This window comes from Hydra vulgaris, chromosome 08 (assembly GCF_038396675.1).
Source record: "Hydra vulgaris chromosome 08, alternate assembly HydraT2T_AEP".
NCBI classification, from domain to species: Eukaryota; Metazoa; Cnidaria; class Hydrozoa; order Anthoathecata; family Hydridae; genus Hydra; species Hydra vulgaris.
Window position 1 is genome coordinate 31,274,696 of NC_088927.1, and position 23,978 is coordinate 31,298,673.

The 23,978-nt window shown below is 27.1% G+C and overlaps 1 protein-coding gene across 6 annotated transcripts in view; it reads left to right on the forward strand.

Moving 5' to 3' along the window:
* LOC100212967 (fas-binding factor 1) overlaps positions 1 to 23,978 on the forward strand; it is a 67,948-nt gene that overhangs the window by 20,405 nt on the left and 23,565 nt on the right. For 2 of the 6 annotated variants that reach the window (XM_065803404.1, XM_065803407.1), the window contains exons 9-13: positions 10,056 to 10,121; positions 10,766 to 10,888; positions 15,902 to 16,114; positions 16,947 to 17,033; positions 17,258 to 17,452. In XM_065803404.1, the coding sequence (XP_065659476.1) occupies positions 10,056 to 10,121; positions 10,766 to 10,888; positions 15,902 to 16,114; positions 16,947 to 17,033; positions 17,258 to 17,452 (684 nt within the window). The remainder of the gene's footprint in view (positions 1 to 10,055; positions 10,122 to 10,765; positions 10,889 to 15,901; positions 16,115 to 16,946; positions 17,034 to 17,257; positions 17,453 to 23,978) is intronic. The other 4 variants (XM_065803405.1, XM_065803408.1, XM_065803406.1 and 1 more) reach the window with 2 other exon arrangements.

Below are 23,978 nucleotides of genomic sequence, written 5' to 3' on the forward strand. Positions count from 1 at the left end.
TTGGTCTTTTTATTTTCTACAAATTTCAGGAAAGCTAAAAAATATTTAAATGTTTTAAATGCTTTAGAATTAACTCATTGGTAATTAAAAATTTGTTTGAGCCTGTACTAATTATGCATTCTAGTGTATAAATTATCAACATAAAAAGTTTACTTAATTCTTATTAAGTTATTTTTAGATTTAAAAATGAATAATTTTTTAATTTAAAAGTAATATTTTGCAGATTTTTATTTGTAAAGTTATTTAGATATTTGTAAAATAATTATAATTAAATTAAAAAATTAAGAGTTTTTTAATTTAAAAGTAACTTAATAATTTGATATTTTTTTTTTACAATTGGTTTTAAAGACAGATTTATTACTTGACATTTTGCTCATTGTAAAATAAAATAAATTCAATGATTTTCAATCATCTGAAATATTTATTAAAGTTGATTGAAGTTATTTGCTTGTTGAATTGATTTCAAAAAAATCGTTGCAAAATTGCAACCAAATAATAAAAAATTCGAAGGTTATTATATTTGAAGCAATTGATTATGCTGTGGTATTTGCCATTTGTGCCATTTGTGATATTTTCCATGATGTGATTTTTTCACATCTCTTTGTGTTTCATAATTTTTTTGCCATTTTAATCCCGAGAGTTCTAACAGCATTGACGTGACTTTCCCATCATTTATTACTTAACAGTTAACGATAGGCACTTAGATTGTTAAATTAATTATTATTTTGCTAAGCAGAAAAAATTTTCTTAGCTAGATCAATAACGATAAAAAGCATTGCAATTTTAGGTGAGCGTTTGACAAAATTAATAATTACTAGACTTAGTGTAAAACTGCAACTTCGAATATAAAGTGCTTGAATTTTTTTTTTTTAAGAGTATGACCTCTATGAAGTTATTGTTTTTTATTAAATATATTTTACAACAAAAAAAAATTGAAACTGGAAAAACTACTAATCCCTGGTATGTTAAATTTGTTTGAAATAGGAGATTACCAAAATACTGTCTGTGTCTGTCTTGTAAACAAAGCCAGTAGCATTTTGTTCCTAGCAATATCCACTACCAAAGCAATCAAACAGTTTTTTGTTTGAAGTGAATTAAAAATTTGTTTTGCATATTTTTTTAAATTTATACATTTATATTTCTGGTATATTTTTTATTGATTTAAATGAGATTATAATGAGATATGTTTACATAAAAATGTAAACATATTTTTTTATTTTTATTATTTTTTTTTTTTTTTTTTTTTGTAAATTCACCTCCCCAAGGCCCAGAAGGCCACTACAGACGAGGAGGCTACTTAATTGTGGTTATAACTCTCTCTCAACTCTATAACTCTGAAACACGAAACTTGACGAACAAGAACAAGTATTAACAACCTCCATGCAGGGAATCCATAAATGAAGACTGTAAATTCCAAGTTTTAAAACTTGATTGCTTAAATTTTTTTTTTTTTCCAACATGCTAGGACTATGATGAAATTCTTTTCTTAAGCATATTGGATACAACATTGTTTAGTGTTTTGCCATCATTCATTGTGGTATAAATAGTTGACAAGCTAGACTTTACTACAAAAGTACTTTGACCATCACCTCCTTCTTTGCAAATAATATGTACATTATCACACTCTTCCTGTGATAAACTCATTGCTCATGCTTTATTATATGGAAAAGACTACATTTTACTTCGGTTTCAAAATATTCAATCTGTATTGAATATTTTGAAACTGAAGTAAAATGTATTTTAATTTTTGTATTGTTTCAACTAAGTTAAACCTGGAGGAACAAGATGATGATTATGAGTCACTATACTTTTAAATTCAGTCCATGCTCTATCTGTAATCTTAAAATTAAAAAGAGCTCACAATGACAAATTTGAAATAAATTAGCCCGATCATCAGTAGAAAAATTAGATTTAAATCTTTTGACAGCATGTTGCAGTTCTTCTACCTTTCGTTCTCTAAGACTATTGTTCTTTTTTTTTCAGGATCTTTTTATAATCTACACACATAAGTATTTTATATATATATATATATATATATATATATATATATATATATATATATATATATATATATATATATTTATATGTATATTTAATACAATATTCAAAATTTATTTAATAATAACAATTTAATATAGTTAAATAATTATAATATAGTTAAATAAAAATAATATAGTTAAATAATTATACTCAAAAGAAACATTTGCATTGTTGATTTTGAACCAATAATGGTTTATATTTAGCAAGAAACAACTTTTTATTTTTTCTATACTCATTAAATTTTTTTATTAAATTAAATGCCAGACTTTTGAAAATGTTGAAATTCACTGAGCAACCATAAAGTGATAAAAACTTGGACTGCAAAAATATGGCACATGCTGAAACCTTTTTACTTGTAAAAATATGCCAAGGAGGATAATCATCAGCCAAAAGTTTGCTAAAATTGAAAGTAACCATTTTAAAACAATTTTCAAACCACACTTAAAAATTTTCAAACTTTGTAGTTATAACTTGTATGAATGAATGTACCGTCCGCAATCTAGTTTTATTTTTCATACTTGACAAAAACTGTCAATTAACTGGTTTTTAATAAAAAAACTGTCAGTTAACTGGTTTTTTATAAAAAGTCAATTTGTTGCAGAAAATTTATATAAAATAAAAAACTGGCTATCTCTGTAGTAACATGGTCTAATCAATCAGTCGTTACAGACACAAAAGTAATAATCCCAACGTTTTTTTTTTTTCTTGGTTTTTAATTTACAAAATACTTTTTATTAGATAATATGCAAAAATAATAAAGATATTTAAAAATTATCATATGTTATAAAAATATTTAGTAAAAACCTGGGGTTTTTTACTCCTGAAAATCCCACACTTAAAAAGACAAATTTAACAAAATTTGAAATAAACTCTTTTTTATTAATTAGTACTAATTTGATTTGGTTAAAAAATATATAAAACATTAAAGCTGGAAAAATCTTCCAGAAAAGTAAGTGAAGTCCTATTTCCACTTCGTGACGCACAGTGCACTGGCGACTTTTTTTAATCTTTTTTGATTTTTTTAAAATACAAAATAAAACACTTTTGAAGTTTTATAGATATTATATACATAACATATGTAAAGATATTACACACTATAACAAATAAAAGGATTTTTAAAAAACCTAAAAAAATTCTAAAAAAAATTCAAAAATCAAAAAAAGTTTGTTGTGTATGTGTCATGGTTGAGATACTTATGTTATTATTGTGCTCAGGTATTAGACCTAATTACCTGCAGATAGCCTGAAAAAAAAATATGGTCTGAAACTTAATCAAGAAAAAAATTTAGTAAGACAGTCCTGCTACTGCTAAAGGTGCTGCTGTGAAGGCAAAAAAAAAAAAAAAAAAAAAGCCTGTAGCTAGAAAAAACTTTGAATTTTATTTAACAATTACAAGTCTTTTTTTGCTATATTTATTTTTTTTATAAACATTTATGGTCAGATTAAAATAATTAAACGTGTATTGTGATAAGAGGCAGATTTGAACCCTCACAAAATGGCACAGATGACAGCGCATTCATCCACTGATCTATTAAATTTATACATGTAATTGTAAAACAAACCATTTTATAAACTTTTATACCAATTGCAATTAATTGACACCTTTTAAGTGGGTTCTCTAAATAAGTGCAGCTTTATTGCATCGGAATAAAGTTGCGCTTATATATAAACACATAAGTTATATGTAATTGTAAAAAATCCACTTTTATTACGTTTTATACAGGGTTGTGTGCAATATAAGAAAAAAATTTTTTAATAATTATAAGTCTTTTTTGCACAAGCTGTTTTGTTTTGAATTTTTGTATTCATGTTATTGCATTTAAAAAAATTGGTAAGATTGAAAAAGCAGGAAATATATTGTCTTATCCAAGTGAAAAATTTAAAACTTCAATTTTAGATTTGCCCCTCTCTTGATAATTTCTGATTCTTAAAATTATATCATCTTCTTTTGACCAATAAAAATAATAGACACTTCTTTTTCGTAAATCATTGAAGTCCAATTTTTTTGCGTATGTGACATCACTTTATAGCAAAAAACTAGAAAAAACAAACTAGAAATAAGATTTTATTTAACTTTTATAGTAAAACTCTTTTTATTAAAAATATATAGAATATATTTTTATGGCATATATTCTAATAAAGACTAAATATAATAATTATTATCTTATTTCTTTAAAATATCAGAGTACTAACAGAGTACTTTTGTTAGACTATACACTAATGTGTATCACAACTGTTGGTTTATCTATATTTATTTTTTGTATTTATAAGTAAACAAATTAGAAATTATATTTAGAAAAATTTATTATATAATGATTAAACTGCTGAAAAAAAAAAAAATCAATAATGAATTTTTCAAATTATTTTGCTAAAAACACTTATATGTCCAAATCTAGATATATATATTTAGTAACTTTTCCTATCTTATGCCTCACATGTTAATGGTACTTTGGTATTCATTTTTTGACTTTAACAACTTTGCATAGCACAATAACATTGTTATAATATATTTATAAAGAAGATGATATCTTTAAATTATTCCTATTAAACTATAAGAATATAAAAGAAAAATGTTTTAAAAAAAACACTCAAATTATAGATAATAGTTATAAAGTAATAATAATAATAATAACAATAATAATAATAATAATAATAATAATAATAATAATAATAATAAGGCAAAATTGCTCAAATAATCTACACAATAATATAGATATATTTTAAATACTTCCTTTTCTATCAAACCTACATTTCTAATAAAACAGAAAATATATCTATAATGTCTCTTGAAAGAAAAGGTTGTTTCAAATATGATAAAGGCGCTATTTAGTTATGAATTAACTGTATTGTGAAGAGAGTGCCAGCATAACTGTTAAATTAACTAAAATTTGTGAACTAAGGCCTAAATAAGGGGTAAACAGATTTTAAGGGATAAATAGATTCTATCTGTTGACCAGCCTTGCACCCTTTCTTCATCTATTAGGTTGGCACAGATGTATTTTTAATACATTGTTTCTAGTTTAGGGTGTTGAATGCTGGATCTTATTGACTAAATGCATGGGTTTTGCTTGTGTCTCTATTTTTAAGACTTGGCAACTAATTCTATTATCTTCTAATGAGGGTACAACTCTAAAACTCAGTTTAATGGTTCTGAGGCCGACTGGTAGTCAGGTTTTCCGAACTCTGTGGTAGCTCTCAGAGAGGCTGATTTCATCAACAGCTGAAAAATATCAAAGTATTAACAGTGCCATGTTGCGCATGGATATTGTGTCCCTGTTTGTACTTTTGGTGTGCATTGCGGAGGCTACATTTGGAGCCCTTTGTTACAGCTTAGGGTTTATTAATAGTAATGAGGCAATTGCTTGGGCTATTAAACAGTGTTCTGAGTACTATCTATGCTTTGAGTCAAGTTCTTCAATCAAGTTTAAAATTGAATAAAGTACCTAAAACTATAAAACAAAAAAAACCATCATCATCACCAAGTTCTCTAAACCTATCATTCACTAATATTCGTGGTCTTCGAAGTAACTTTTCTTCTGTTGAGTCCTATCTCTTGCAAAGTTCACCAGACCTACTTGCTCTTTGTGAGACTAATTTGAGTTCAGCTGTCTCATCTTGCGATCGTAGTGTTGATGGTTATCTTCCTTTAATTCATAAAGACTCCAATAGTCACATGTTTGGCAAGGGCATTTACATTTGTAAGAATTCACCCATTTGTCGTGAAACTAGGTTTGAATCCACAGACTATTCTTTCATGTGCTTTTGTTTAGCACAACTTCACTCTCTCACCTATCTTTTTGTTCTATATCGCTTTCCTTCATCTCAAGACTGCACTATTTTTGATGTTATTTCTGATCATATTGAACAAGCCCTCTCTCTTTATCTATCAGCTAATAGTTGTTGTCGGTGACTTTAATGCTCACCACTCTGAATGGCTTGGCTCTGGTGTCTGTGATTCTGCAGTCATTAAAGCCCACAACTTTTGCCTTTCTCAATCCCTAACTCAAATAGTCAACTTTCCAACTCGCTTTCCAGACAACCTGAATCATTTATCTTCTCTACTCTACTTATGTCTCGTTTCTGATCCAAGTCAGTGCTCAGTTTCTCCACATTCACCCTTAGGTGCTTCTGATCACGGTTTGATCTCTCTAAAACTAATATCTCATTCTTCTTCATCACCTGAATCCCCCTATTATCGTACCTCTTACAACTACAGTAAAGCTGACTGGGATTCTGTCTGTGATTTTCTTTGTGATGGCCCTTGGGTAGAAATCTTTTGTCTTCCTGTCGACAAATGTGCTTCTTACATAACTTCGTGGATTCAGGCTGGCATAGAATCTTTTGTTCCCTTTCGATGATTCCAAGTCAAGCCTCACTCTCCTCCATGGTTTTCCTCACACTGTGCTGCTGCGATTGCCAATGGAAACCGTTACTTCCATATCAATCAGCAAAACAATTCTCCATAAAACAAAAACAGTCTGTTTATTACTGCTAGAAATCATTGTAAAAAGGTTTTGTCTAACGCCAAAGCCAGCTATTCTCAGGTCATAAAATCCAGATCGAAATCCATATTGATGGTCAGAAAGTAAGTTATTAGATTCAAGATGAGAAATTAAGTGTTTTTTAATTAAAGATTCAAAAACCTTGCTTATGATAGGAAGAGGACTAATGGGACGGTAGTTAGACAAATCAGATCGCTCTCCAGAATTTTTGAAGATAAGGATAACAGATGCCGCTTTCCATCAGGCTGGAAAACAAGACTCTGGTAAGCACTTGTTGAATAGTTTTGAGAGTAAAGACGACAGCTCCAGAGAACACTTCTGCAAGACAATAACTAGGCAGGAAAACACTTTAGATACAGAAGCTGGAGTGATAGGAATGTCAAGCAATGGATCAACCTGTTTGTTGGCAATATCAGGTAGAACGCAACTAGTGGAATCAAGAGATGATATTGATGATAAGTTTTTACCAAACAATTCAGCTTTGTCTTTGGGTGGGATGACGAAGTCTGAACCATACAAGAGAGGTGGAATTAAAGATTTCCCCATATTATTAACACTATTAAAGATTCTCCAGAAGTCATGAGAGCCTAATTTTTGAGATGAGATAGAAGATTTTATGACCTGAGAATAGCGGCCTTTGGCATTAGATAAAACATATCTGGGGCGGATCTTCGAATGCTGTCCTTTTTCTTTTAGATAATTTGCTAAAACGCATTGTAAAAATAGTTGGACCTGCTTTTGCAGCCAATCTCCAACCATTATCACATTGTCATAATGTTGCTTCTCTTTCTCTTTTCTACAAATACTATAATGGACACTGCTCTAAAGAGTGTCATTAACTAAAATTCATTTTTGTCTTACTTGTCATTCAAATAAGTCTCATCCTTTTTCTGTGACTGTTCCTAAATGCTTCAAAAACTCTTATTCATCTAGTTTTTTTCCTCTAACATCAGTTCTCTGGAATTCGCTATCTTTATCTTGCATTCCTGATTCAGTCGTCTGTCAATCATTATCTTGCTCTATAAACTTCACCTTTTCTCTCCCAGTAATTTCCAACTCTAATAATGGTTGCTTGCAGTCTTGTTGGAAGCAAAGATGTTGAAAAAAAAAAAAACTAATTTTTTATTACTATTATAGTTAATTCCAACTCTTATCTGTGAAATGATATATCTAAACCAGTTTTATATCTTTTTGTGCAATTGTTTGCACCATAATCAAAATTAAAAAAAAAGTAGGATAAATGCAAAAGCAAACTTAATGTATAAAAGTTTTTTTGCATCACTGCCCAAAATTTTTTTGGCTTAACTTTTAGGTTAGCATTTTATAGCTAAGGCCGCGTATATAGTTTTTTATGGTCTTGGTTCTGCCATTTGGATAGCTTTATGTAAGAATGTCTGTAAGAGTAAACGCCTTTAGCATATGTTGAGTTTTCAGGCAGTATATGGAACAATCGTGTATAATATATCTATAAAATAAGAAAACTTTAAATATCTATTTTAACAATTAGAAATTTCTTTTGCTACTTTATTAATTTTTTGCTATGAATATATAAGCAAGGATGAAAAAATTTAAAAATTTATTACACCAAGGGGATGTCTTAAACCCCCCAAAAAGACACTGATGACAATGCACTAAACCACTGAGCTATCAATGATATTCATTTAGGAGAAAAACAAACCTTATTATAAATCTCTTATAAGCTTTTTGTATGTGGAAAAGGTGCGCATAATAATTTTTTTCTCATAAAGCAATTTTTCAGAATGAATTATTTTACTGAAAAATATTGACGCAAATAAGGAATAGGTACAGAAATGATGGGTCTGGAATAGCAGACCTTGTTTTAAAGCATTACGTGTAGAGCAATTTATGTACGCATTAAGCGATTTTACGTAAGCAGTAAACGATTTTGGTTAAGTATCTTTTTATCATTTGAAGCAAAGATAACATAATTTATTTCTGATAAAAATATATGATTTAATTTAAAATTAATTTAATAAAAATATAGATTATAAATAAGCGCTATTTACTAATGAAAAAAACTCAAATAAATTTAAAAATTTATTTTTATTTTATTGTAATGATTGAAAATAATTTAATTCTGATAGAAAATATATGATTTAATTTAAAACTAATTTAATAAAAATATGTAATTTTATTTTAATAAAAAAAAATATATTTAATTTGGATTTAGAAAATATATTATTTAATTTTGATTTAAAAAATATATTTAAGGTTATGAAAATTAAAGTTACTGCTTGGGTTCAACCTAACTGTTAAATTTATTTAAAAATATTACTAAATATTGTTCAATATTTAAATTTTATTTGATCTTAAAAAAAAATTAGCTCATTTTTGTCGCAATTGTTTTTTTGGTTTTCCTTCCTAAACATATTTTTTTTATTCATAATTAAATTTTAAATAAACAGTTGCATCAAAAGTTTGCACAAAACGTGAATTTAAATTTTTTTTTCTATAACTCAAGTTAAATCGCAGCGATTATTTTTGGAAAATTATGTTTGGAAAAATAATCTTTGCTTTCACAACAAAATTGTTAATAAAATAATAAGCTTTTAATAAAATAAAATAAATAAATGAACGTAATTTTTTTATTTGTTACTCTCTAATTTTTTTTTTTATAAAAAATCATTTGTAGTTGCAAAGCTGCAATTAGAAATTTGAGAAATGATCATTTAAAAATTCAAAAATTGAACATATTTTAATTCATTTATGCAAATGTCGAAAAAAGGAAGAAATTTGTTAATATCAAACATTTTTAAAAATGTAATATTAAATTTAATTATTTAATACTAAAAAAAGAATAAAAGAAAATAAACATCAGCTAAAAGTAATAATAAAAAAGAAGTTAAATAATATTTAACTTGTTTTGCAGTAATTAATATTATTGCAGTAATTTAAAAAAGTTAATGTCTTTCAAAAATAAAAAGAATTTTATGACGTCAAGTTCACATTAGGCTATTGTTTTATGACGTCAAGTTCACATTAGGCTATTGTTTTATGACGTCAAGTTCACATTAGGCTGTTGTTTTATGACGTCAAGTTCACATTAGGCTATTGTTTTAAGCATTTTTTATTTAAAACAAGGAGAAAGAGTAGGTTTGATAAAGACCCATATTTTACAGGTCCGGAAGGCTAGAATGTATATAAGGAAAAAGTATAGAAAAGGTTGGTGTGGAATAAACTTACAAAGACCGTATTTTTATAGGTCCAATCAGCTAATATATATTAAAGGTTTAAACTGGTTACAAAAAAAAACACTTGTTATTGTTGTTTTAAAATCAAAACTTTTTTTTTACTTCATTTTTAATGCCATAATCAACACTGTTCACAATGTAAGAAGGTATATTGCATAAACAACACTGTTACATTGTGAGAAGGTAAATTACATAAACAACAATGTGAGGTAAATTACATAAACAACGCTGTAGATAAATTACATATTTATGATTTATAAAATGCATTTAAGTTATTCGTTAGTTTCTATAAATTTCTTTAGTGAACAATACTGATGCTGCAAAAAATGAGAAAAACTTAAAAAGTAAAGCCAAAGTGGCAGAAGCACGCAAGTTTTTTAATTTTATTTTTTAAAGTTTTTGAGAATCTTGACAAGTTCTTTAGAGCTTTAGTGTATATTTCTAATTTCAGTAAAGTTTTCTTTTGTAAAGTATATTTTTAATTTCAGTAAAGTTTAATAAAAATATTTAAAAACTTAAATGATTTTGGTTAATAAGCATCTGCAATCAATCGACAGTGATCAAGTTGACTTGAGACATTAGGGTCAGAAAATCAAGTTGTGGTTTTAGATTAGGGCTGAAAATAATTAGTGTGATGATGATGTCAGATGATGTTGATGAAGATAGTGATGAAAATGATGATGATTATGATGATGATCGTGATGATAATGATTGTAATCATCATCTTGATGATGATTGTAATCATCATCTTGATGATGATCATGATCATGATGATCATGATGGTCATGATGGTCATGATCCACCAATAAGTTTTTAAAAAGGCAATTTTTTTGACTATGCTCTTTTTTGTTCCATTATTTTATTTATTTTATTTAATTTTTTTTATTTATGGACCACTAAAATTCCAAAAGATGTAGAAGTGGGAAACAGAATTAAAATAATTTTGAAAAATCATTAAAAAATTATTTTATTGGAGATTTCAAAATGATAAAAGGATTTTGTTAAATTTTAGCTTACGATTTGAATAATCCGCTTGCAGATTTGGTTTCTGATGATGAATCTTTGAAATTATTTACTAATAAAAAAAAAGAAAAAAGCGAGGCTAATCAAGCTCAACAATCAGATTCAATTTTATGTAAGTTGTATATTTCAAATTATATAATTAATTACATATAATTGTATAAGCAATATAGATATTTCAAATTATATATTAAAAAAAAAACGATGGAAATTGTTTTAAAGAATAAAAAAGATTAATTAAAAATAAAGTAAAATGAGAACAATATTGAAAGCTATAAACCAACAAAAAAATTAAGTACAAAATAAAACAAGTAACTAATAAAAGAACAAAACAAACAAATAGATTTAATATAACAAAAAAAAAAAAATCAATTAAAAGCAAAGTACCAAATGAAAAGAAAAAAAGTTTGAAAAATGTTTGAAATAGTAATAAAAAGAACTAATTAAAACATAAGAATAAATTGCTACCAATTTTTCCGCGCCTTTCTTTTTTGCCAAAAATAACAAAAGATTTTTTGTTTTAATTTTATTTTATAAGTTTTTGTGTTTACCTTTTCGTTTTGTAGTTTTCCTGTTTTTCTTTTTTTGCTTGCATAATGTTTGTTATTATTTGTGCTGTTGTTGCAAAATTATTTTTATATTTGTTTATTGTTGTTATTAATTGAGTATTTTTGTATTTTTTTGTCTTATTATTTAATTAATTATAGCTTAATAATTTTTTTTTATTATTAATTTAATTTATACTTGCTTTTAATATATTAATATTGCTGTTGATTTTTTTTTTTTTAATTTGTTTATTTTATTTAGGTGTCACTCCAATGACAAGTTTTTAACTATATGAGTGACACCTAACCTAACTTTGTAAAATTATTAAAAATTTGTAATTTTTCAATTTTTGATTGAATAAATGGATTAAAAAGTTGCATATAATTGTATAAGTAATATACATATTTCAGATTATGTAAGTAATTACATATAGTTGTATAAGTAATACACATATTTCAAGTTATATAAGTACAACAATTGTGATATTTGCTCAATGAAAAACTTATTAATTAAAAGTTATTATAAAAATGTATATATTAGCTATTATTTTTTGTATTATTAACCATTCATTGTTTCAATATAATAAGTATATTTAATGAGTGATTCCTATGTTATTGGACTAAACAAAAACTTTAATATCTTATCATTAAATAAAGGTAAAACTATGAGGATTTTTATCTAAAATAAGATATCTATCTTTTAATAAAAATCAGTTTCTTCTTATATGAAAATATTTTTAAGTTATCATAAATTTTATGCTGTGCTGTTTCTTCATTTTTGAAATGGTTTACTGTTTCACTTTTTTTTTTTTTTTATGATTATTTAAAAAAAAATGTGAGACATTTTTAAAATGAATAAAATTCTGCTGCATTCAAACTCATTTTTAATAAATTTGTTTAATAAATCTAACTTTTCATAGATTTTTCATGCATATGGGTCAAACTAGGGTTGAGCTTTTACCGAAAATTTACCAGTAAATCGGTAAAATTGTTTTACCGATTTACCGGTAAAATGATGTTGGTAAATTTCGGCAAATATTGTTTTTTTAATAACGTTGAAGGATGCTTGAAAATGTTTTAGAATGCTTGAAATGGCTCAACCAATAAATTAAAAATTTAATTAAAAATTTAATTTTCATTTTCCTGTCAATAAAGCTGTTGTTTGTTATGCTTGAAAAGTGATTTTGTTGGTTTAGTTTTGTCTAAACACTTTAAGAAAAACGTTTTTACTTTCTTGTGACTTATTTATCAATCAATGTATTTTGGAAAACGATATTACATCCACGGTCATTTACAAATAGTTATAAAACTAATATTAAGTAAATACCTATAAGTTGATATAAAAAAAATATTTTTTAACACAAATAATAATAAAAATGATGAACAATGAATTAATAATAATGATAACACTATAATCATAAAAAATAATATATTGAGTATAATATTTATAAATTTACACTAAATAAAACCAATTAACTAAAATAAACAGAAAGAATTAAATAGTTTTAAATACTTAACATATATAAAAAGTAAAATAAAGAATAAGTACATCCGAGGAGATTTTTTAGATACAAAAAATTATAATAAACAACAACAACAACAACAAAAAAATAAAGAAAAACTAGACTGAATATAAAAAATAAAAATAATAATAATACTAACAACTATAATCAATACTAGAATACAATTGTTACAATAATAATTCAAAAAACCTAAAATAAACACGTCACACTCTAATATAAAATAATTAAAATCTCCAACTAACAGATAAAAATAGATTAGGTGGGTAAAAATGTATAGGAAAAGTCAACAAATGAGAAAATCAGGAACATTAAAACACAATACAAACACACACACACAAAGCAAAACATATCATGATATTAAAAAACATAAAAATAGGGACAAAATCACAGAAAAAATAAAATTACACAACATTTAAACATAGAAATAAATTTTAAAAAGTATATATTTTTGTTACATCTTCGACTTTTCGAATTTATAAAAATGTTCCCTATTTTTCTTAACTTTGTTTAGCGTTTAACTTCTTTTTTTTTTCATACATTTTAATTTAAAGGTATCTTTTTGTTGTATTTGATTGACTTTTTTTTTTTTTTTTTTTCTTTTGGCTTAATTTTGTTAATGCTTTCATTTATTCTTTAATATATATATATATTTTTCTTTTTTACTTTTAATAGTTTTTGTTTTTTTCTAGATGATTCTTTTTTCTTTCTTTTTTACCGTTACAAAAAAGCGACCGCCATTTGCGATGTCATTGCAAAGTCTTCATCATTCATATTTATTGTGGTCTTTATCACTAAATTTGATTTGCGTTTTGGCAAAATGTTGGATGCTTGGAAACACTACACCTTAAACAAAGGGAAAACAGTTACTTGCAAAATTTGTGGAAATACAAGTCAATACACAAGTTCCACAACTGAAATGTGGTATCACTTAGACAAGAAACATGGAATCAAAAGGAAACACAGGAAAAAGTGACACCAAAAGCTGCATCACAATCAAAAAGGCCTAAGATTTCAACTTTTTTTCGAAAGCAATCAATTGAAGAAGTAATTTTAAGACTTACAGCACTGGATGGATTTAGTTTCAATGCCATTGTTAACAGCTCTTTCATTCGATCTGCAATGTCTGAAAAAGGTTATGATTTAACAAAAAATCACAAACAAGCAATCCAGTCAGTTAAAAAGTTTGCAAATGGCGTAAGGGATGACCTTAAAAACACTTTCAATTCTTTAGTGACAATGGGAAAACGCTTTTCAATTACACTAGATGAGTACACTTCTTTGAAAAATCGAAGGTACATGAATATTAATATTCATCAAAAAAACAATCACTGGAATCTGGGCTTGACTCGAATTTCCGGATCTCTGCCGGCTGAAAAAGCTGCAGCTGTTGTCACTGAAAAAGTGGCAGAATTTGGGTTGAAACTAGGCGACAGCATTGTCTGCTCAGTTACTGACGGAGCTTCCATGATGGTTAAGTTCGGAAAACTGGTTCCAACCGAGCATCAAACTTGTTATACCTACAGAATGCACTTGGCCATTCAAGAAGTGCTGTACGAGAAGCCTTCTCAACAAATCCAACAAAACTCATTTGAAGAAACAAGCGACGACGACTAAAGTCAGCAGTGACAAATCTGAATCTGACACCGAAGTCAGTTTTCTTGGTGCTGCCATGGATGAAAACATTCCCATTCCGAAAGTGAAAGTTCACTTGCAATCTGTCATCACAAAAGTCAGAAAAATTGTCAAGTTATTTCGAAAATCGCCCGTCAAAAATGATGTCCTTCAAGAAGTGATTAAGAAAGAGCACGGAAAAGAGGTTTCACTTATCCTTGACTGCAGAACAAGATGGAACAGTCTGCTGTCAATGATTCAACAGTTCCTCAAAGTCAAATATTCAATCAGAAAAGTATTGAAGGACATTTCTCCACATTTGATTTGCAGTGATGATGAAGAAGACATTTTATCCGACATTGTTGCTGCTCTTGAACCAGTCAAATTAGCAGCAGAAGCACTTTGTCGACAAAATGCAACTCTTCTTACTGCTGAAGGAATTTTCAAGTTTCTTGTGAACAGGCTGAAACAACAAGTTTTACCTCTTTGCATTGCAATGAAGAGTGCAATTTTAAGACGTTTTGAAGAGAGAAGGCAGAGCAATCTTGTAAGCTTGTACAGATATCTTTCCAATCCAGAATGCTTGTCCGACATTGAAGAGCATAAAGTTTTCAATATGCCTCCGAAGTCTGTACTTCAAAAGACTGACAAAAACTTGCTGTCAAGGCTTTTTCCAACAAATCCAGATGACCTGGAGTTTATTCAAGAAGTGCATGGCTCAGAAACTCTTGACGAAAATCCACTTTCTCTTGAAGAGGAACTCGAGGAAGCAATTCAGCATTTGGCCAAAAAACAGCGACACAATTCAAACGACGAGTTCAAGGCCATTTCAAAAGAAATGTTGGTCTATGAAGCGACCAGAAAGAGAACTGCAAACCTTGAACTTTTGTTCAATGCACTAGAAACCATCCCACCAACAAGTGTCAAATCTGAGCGAGCCTTTTCTGCCGCTGGATTATTTGTGACAAAAATTCGATCCAGAATGAGTGACGACTTACTTGATACACTTTGTTTTCTCAAAGCTCATTTTTTATCCAAAAATAAATCTCAAAACTAACATTAATGTGTTTTATTTACTTATTACTGCATTTTATGGTCTTCTGTTTATGCCTTCTTTTTTTTTTATCGATTTTACCGGTAAATTTTGATTTTTTTACCGTTTTACCGGTAAATTTAAAAATCTGTAAAAGCTCAACCCTAGGTCAAACCACATGATTGTTTAATTAGAAAATTGAATAAAAATTTGTCCAATAACTTATGCATCACCCGTTATATATTTATATAATTTATATATGTTTTATATATTTTATGAAATGCGTATAAGTTTTATATAAGTTTTTTATTTATGAATATTTTGTTTAGTATATTTATTTATAAGTTTTATGTAAGTTTTTCTTTAATGAATATTTTGTTTAGTATATTTATTTATAAGTTCATTTCAATACCTAGCTCCTAGTCATAGTCAAAAAATTTCATCAACCAATGAGACAAAGGCTAAATCAACCAATGAAACAATTACTAAACCAATTGGTTCTCGGAGAAACTCACAAATTACTTTTCCAATTAATGATAATGACATGCCATCAGAAAAAATTGATACTAGTGAAAACAAGGATACTAAGGAAAACAAGTCTCTGTATGAAAAAAAACAACTTGATTCAGGTGAGTTTTAGTTAATAAAAAGATTATTTATTTAGCTTTTAACAAAAAGTTTTATGAGGCCTTTTTTTATTTATTTTTTTAACAAGACATTTAGTGCGGTCTTTTTTATTAATGTTTTTAACAAGATGTTTTGTGCAGCCTTTATTATATATTCTTATTAATCATATTATTGTTGCATATATGGCTAGAGTTGGCATTGAATATCAGGTTTTTTTTAACTCTGAATAAAAAGCCAGTACTCTAACTACCTTTTCACGGCAGTTTAAATTGTTCAAGTCAGATGAAATGTAAATAAATGTAAAAGTAAAAATTGTTTCAGTCTGGTGTTACTGAGATGTAAAGAAAAGTGTTAAAGAAAAGAGCTAGAGAACAAAAAACTGTTGACAGAATAAAAACTGTAAGTTATAATAAGTCAACAATACAAAAGAGAATCGCAAAGTAATACTGTTTAAAGAAAAAAAATAATAAGAAAAAGCATTTTTTTGAGCATGAAAAAGTTTTAATATTTTTTTGATGAAGATTGTCTTAAGTCTTTGTAAGCATAGGCTAAAGTATTTCAAATCGATAATTTCAAATGATCTTTTATGAAAACCAATTTTAAAAAGTTGTTCATATGATAGGCTAGTGAAAATATATCTTGCGCTCTTAGGTGCATATAAAAGCTGCAACCATTTGTTCAGCATTTTTTTGGTGTATGTTCTATTCATCTGCAAAACCTTTACTGTTTTTAAAGAACAGGAGAGTTGTTTTTGCAATGATGCAAAGACTTTAGTTTGTTATTTATGTTAATTACATAGTATGTTATGTTTTTATTTTTCTTTACTTTTACTAGCTGTTGGTAATTCTACTAAAAATCTAGGCAGACCTACTACAAAAAAAATTATAAATGATGACATATTTGGAGATGATGAACTTCCAGGTACATTTTTATTTTTTTTAAAGTTTATTGCTGTCTAGAAGTGCAACAGTTATTAATTTTTTTTTGTGTTAAATTTTAACTTTTTTATCTATTTATTCTTTATCTAAAAACTGGTTATTGTTACAAAAGGCATTCAATTAAAAAAAGTTGCATAAACTCTTATATAATGTCATATATAAATAGGAAAATGGTATTATGCAAAAAAATGTATTTATTATCATTAGAAATGAGTGATAAAGAAGTACTAAGCAAACCAGTTAAAAAACAAAGTTCTTCAGAAGATGTCATTCCTTCTGAAAAAGCAACAAAAGCTCTAGATAATTTACTGAATGCTGGCAAAGTTTCAACGCAAAAAAAGAATGCTCCAATGACTATGCTGGAACAAATAATGTCAGGGACCAGAAAAAAAGAAAACGCTGGTAAGTTGTTGTAATAAATCTTAATAATATTTAGATAGTACCTACCAAAGCCATCAATTGATGCATGTACTGCATTTTTCATAAATTGTCATCAATTAATATATATATATATATATATATATATATATATATATATATATACCTTTATGTACTTAGCCTCGCTTCTTATACATATATATATATATATACATATAAATATATATATACATATAAATATATATATATATATATATACATATAAATATATATATATATATTTATTTTATTATTTTTTTTTTTTTTTTTTTTTTTTTTATATATATATATATATATATATATATATATATATATATATATATATATATATATATATAAATATCAGGCCTTGTGGTGAAGCAGGAGCAATCATTCTGCGCACGTGAAACACACCCATAAATGGCCTTCCAGGCACAGCAAATAGCGCTCGCTAATTTTGTTATAAGAGTAAAAAATCTTGTCTGATGAACTTGCGAGAGAAAAAATTATAAGTTGATTTTAATATTTTCAGTAAAAATTTTTTAATATATTTATTAAAATATTTTAAGTAAAATTTTTTTTCTGAATTCAATATATGTTTAAAGATTAGAGTTTGCATATTGTTAAATAAAAAAGTTATATTAGTAATAAAGTATGTCATGCACAATTTATTTGTGGCGTACTTTCATTTTAATATGTGCAGCATAAGTTCAAATTAAAAAATGATTTATTTTTTCTATTTGAAAGCTAAATTCAGCATGTTTTTTTGTTAAATTCCAGTTGAACTTAATCATATTATCCGCTTAATCGTACTGTGGTTTGAACCATATGCTAACTCGTACAGTTTTTAAGGGTCCATTTGACAATAAACTTCGCTTAACTAGAATTTTTACTTTGAATTGCATTAAAGTCCATGTAATAAAATATCAAAACTTGCAACACTTCAATGAAATTTCCAAACTTGAATTAAAAATAAATATCTAGCGTAATATTTATAAATATCTTATAAATAAATATATCTAGCATAAATTATAAATAATATATCTAGCATAAAAAATTTATCAAACTAAAACTTTACTTATAGCTTGAATTTCTTACAGGTTCAATCACATTCTATTAATTAATGACTAATATTTAAAATTCAAAAACATCAAAATGTTGGAATATCAAATATTTTTTGTCAAATATAACTTAATAAATATTTTTATTGATATCTTTGAATTGGTTTTGAATTGGTTGAAGCATATATTAAAGTCTAGTTATTAAAAATGTTGAAGGTAAATAATATACAAAAATAAAAATTAAAAAAAAAAAGTTTTAATAAACAATACATAAACAAATATATATTTGTTATATAACTTTGAATTGAAACTTTTGGAAGCGTGCTTACAAACAACCAAAGAAAAAATGTAATGCCACTAATTTCATAAACCCATGAAATATACGTCAGTGTATAAGTTATTTATGTTTTAAATTTGTATAAATTTGCTTATTCTAATGTATATTATATTCCTATAAGTCTATTATATATTAAGTGTTTAATCAAGTTTATAAAAAATTATTAACTTGATAATAATTAAATCACGCATTCAGTTTAAATTACAAAGCAGTTTTCTGCTAACTACAATCAATGAATGGAAAGTTATGAAGTCATAACTGCTTACAGATAAAATAAAATGTTTACTAATTTCAAAACGTTTTATCCTTTTGAGAATAGAAAATTTATATTAAAAAATAAAAATTGATTGAATTTTGATAATTCAAAAGTTTTACTCCACAACACTTTGTAAAAACATAAGATTCCTTTGCTTTAGTGATTCAGTATTACGAGGGGGAAATATCGCGCTGGGCGATTTTATTCATCACGTTCACTGTGTGTGTATATATATATATATATATATATATATATATATATATATATATATATATATATATATATATATATATATATATATATATATATATATATATGTATATATATATATATATTTATTATTTATATATATATGCTTATATATATATATATATATATATATATATATATATATATATATATATATATATATATATATATATATATATACACTACCCTCAGAATTAGGAAAAATGAGGTCTTGATGATGACTTCAATCTTTTAGAGGTCGACATCAGGTTGGCAAAAAAAATTTGATACAAATTTGATACTTACCATGAAATATTGAAACAAGGTTGGCAATTTTTTGACAATCTCAAACACTTTTAGGATGGCAGTTTGGTCGGCGTTGCCGAATGCTGACCCTCATTCTGAGGGCTGAAAATATGTATATATATATGTATGTATGTGCATATATATGTATGTATATATATACATATATATATATATATATATATATATATATATATATATATATATATATATATATATATATATATATATATAATATATATATATATATATATATATATATATATATATATATATATATATATATATATATATATATATATATATATATATATATATATATATATATATATATATATATTTATATACACACACATCACACTGAGCGGCTTGGCTCTAGTGTCAGTGACTCTGCAGGCGTTAAAGCCCACAACTTTTGCCTTTCTCAATTCCTAGCTCAAATAGTCAACTTTCCAACTTGCTTTCCAGACAACCTGAATTATTCATCTTCTCTACTCGACTTATGTCTTTTTTCTGATCTTAGTCAGTGCTCAGTTTCTCCACATTTACCCCTAGGTGCTTCTGATCACAATTTGATCTCTCTAAAACTAATATCTTATTCTTCTTCATCACCTGAATCCCCCTATTATCTTACCTCTTACAACTACAGTAAAGCTGATTGGGATTCTATCCGTGATTTTCTTTGTGATGGCTCTTGGGTAGAAATCTTTTGTCTTCCTGTCAACAAATGTGCTGCTTACATAACTTCGTGGATTCAGGCTGGCATAGAACCTTTTGTTCTCTTTCGACGATTCCAAGTTAAGCCTCACTCTCCTCCATGGTTTTCCTCACACTGTGCTGCTGCGATTGCCAATCGAAACCGTTACTTCCATATCTATAAGCAAAGCTTATAGATATGGAAATTCTCCAGAAAACAAATGTCTGTTTATTACTGCTATAAATCATTGTAAAAAAGTTTTGTCTAATGCCAAAGCCCGCTATTCTCAGATCATGAAATCTTGTTTTTGATCACAAAAATTGGGCTCTTGTGACTTCTAATATGGGCAAATCTGTTATTCCACCTCTCTTGTATGGTTCAGACTTTGAATTAGCCATCAAACAGGTTGATCCATTGCTTGATATATGCACCACTCCAGTTTCTATATCTAAAGTGATATCCTACTTAGACTCTTCTACAACTTGTGGTTTGGACATCATACCTGTTATAGTCTTGCAGAAGTGTTCTCTGGTGCTGTCATCAATACTTTCAAAATTATTTAACAAGTGCTAATCAGAATCTTGTTTTCATCCTGCTGGAAAGCGGCATCTGTTATCCTTATTTTCAAAAATTCTGGAGAGCAATCTGATTTGTCTAACTACCATCTCATTAGTCTTCTTTCTATCATAAGCAAGGTTTTTGAATTTTTAATTAAAAAATACTTAATCTTTAATCTTTAATCTAATATCTTTTTGTTCTACAGCTGATTTGCTAACAGTAATAACCGATAGGTTTTATTGTGCATGAGATAAAGGTGGAGATGTTAAGGCCATTGCTCTTGACTTTCTAAACTTTTTGATAAAGTTTGGCATGCTGGTCTTTTTCATAAGCTTTCTTCTTATAGTGTATCTGGTAACATCTTTAAGACTATTGAATTCTTCCTTTCCAATCTTAGTATAAAAGTTGTCCTCCACGGACAGCACTCTTTTTCATATTCCGTAACTTCAGGGATTCCTCAAGGTTCTATTCTTGGCCCTATACTCTTTTTAATTTACTTTAACAATCTTCCAGATATTCTCACATCTAAGGTGGCATTGTTTGCTGGTGATTCTACCATTTATTCTTGTCATGATTAGAAGTCAACACTTTCCGATTGCTTGGATGGGGCATTTGAGCTTGAAAAGGATCTCACTTCTGCTACAGCATTGGGCTCACAGTGGCTGGTGAACTTTAATTCAGATAAAACTCAATTTTTTCAGCCAATTATTATCGCAATAATTTAGATCTTCCTATATTTATAAACAGTAATGTACTTGATGAGTCATCCACTCTTCATCTTCTAGGATTAACTTTTACATCCGGTCTTTCTTGGAAACCATATATCAAATCTGTTGCAAAATTAATATCTACTAATGTTGCATTTCTTTTTTGAGCTAGACACTTTCTTACTCCTGATTCTATTCTTTATCTCTATGAATCTCAAATCCGTCCTTGTATGGAACACTATATATATATATATATATATATATATATATATATATATATATATATATATATATATATATATATATATATATATATATATATATATATATATATATATATATATATATATATATATATATATATATATATATATATATATATATATATACATATATATATATATATATATATATATATATATATATATATATACAATTGTTAGATGATCATCTTCAGCACTGTTTGTAATAATATAAATTAATAAAAAATCATGTTCTGTATTATTCTGTTTATTGTTAATAAAGGTGATTTTTTTGCTCATATAAACCGAGTTCGATCCCTACCACTACCCTGGTAGTACCGTGCACAACCTGTTTTTCCTCGCAGCGGCCTTGTTGTTTTTTTTGTTTTTGTTTTTTTAAACATCTTTGCTTCCAACAAGCCTTCCAACAAGGCTGCAAACATCCACAATTAAAGTTGGAAGTTACTGGAAAAGAAAAGATGACGATTGTAGAGCAAGATAATGATTGACAGACGACTTAAAGGATTGCAAATTATATGAATCAGGAAAGTAAGATGAAGAAAGCAAATTCCAAAGAATTGATGTTCGAGGAAAAAAACTAGACGAATAAACGTTTTTGGAGCACTTAGGAACAGTCACAGAAAAAGGATGAGACTCAATTGAATGACAAGTAACAGGAGAATGAATTTTAGTAGATGGCGCAAGAGATGCTGACTCTTTAGAGCAGTGCCCATTATAGTATTTGTAGAAAATTGAAAGAGAAGCAACATTACGACAATGTGATAATGGTTGGAGGTTGGCTGCAAGAGCAGGTCCAACTATGTTTACAATGCATTTTTGCACCTTGTCTAAAAGAGAAAGGGCAACAGTATTCCATACAAGGCCGGATTTGAGATTTATAGAGATAAAGAATAGAATCAGGAGTAAGAAAGTGTCTAGCTTGATAAAGAAATGCAACATTAGTAGATGCTAATTTTGCAACAGATTTGATATATGGTTTCCAAGAAAGATCGGATGTAAGAGTTAATCCTAGAAGATGAAGAGTGGATGACTCATTGAGTACATTACTGTTCATAAATATAGGAAGATCTAAATTATTGCGATAACGATTGGCTGAAAAAAATTGTGTTATTTCTGTATTGAAGTTCACCAGCCATTGTGAGCCCCATGCTGTAGCAGAAGTGAGATCCTTTTAAGCTCAAATGCCCCCTCCAAGCAAGCAGAGAGTGTTAGTCAAGGTTTATGTTTCGGAGTTATAGAGTTGAGAGAGGGTTGTAACCATAACAAATGTAGCCTCCTTGATTGTATTGATCTTTATAGTCTTGGGAAGGTAAATTGAAATTAAAAAAAAAAAAGATGTAGCAAGTGTCATTTCTAAACCTATTTAACTGTTAAAAGCTGTTATAAATTATTTTTCTGCTATTTAATATATGTGCTATTGTCAAAATGCTCAACATAAATATAATTTTCTAGATGTTTGTATTTCATTCCACCAATCATTCTCTTTATGAGTTTTCCATTTATCATTAGAATGCAATCATAAATGTTCTTATTAAACCAAATTCATTCATTTCACTAAGTGTAGCTATCAGTGTTTTTAAAGTTTTTATATAAAAGCATATAAAATATTATAATAAATAAGAGAGGGTTATAACCACAATTAAGTAGCCTCCTCGTTTGTAGTGGCCTTCTGGGCCTTGGGGAGGTGAATTAACAAAAAAATAAAAATAAAAAAAAATAAGAAATGTTCTCAATGTAACATTCAAAATAAATTGATTAATATTTTTCCTGAAAACAGACATTCATACAAACAACATCTGCATATTGCTAACATCATTTTTGTTATGTTTACAATAGTTTTTTATAAGGGTTTCTAATGATTAATTCAGTTTGAGTTTGGAATGAATATTTTTTATACGATATTTTTTTTTAGCCTTTTTAGATTTACACTTAAAATTAATAAAATTTTAAACATGTTAAATAAATTGTATGTCACTGTAAATAGTGTATTTTCAATTTTATATATAAGACTTTTTGTACTATTAAGATGTCGTTGAAATGTATATATGTATATATATATATTTCAATGACATATAAAAAAGCACTATATATATATATATATATATATATATATATATATATA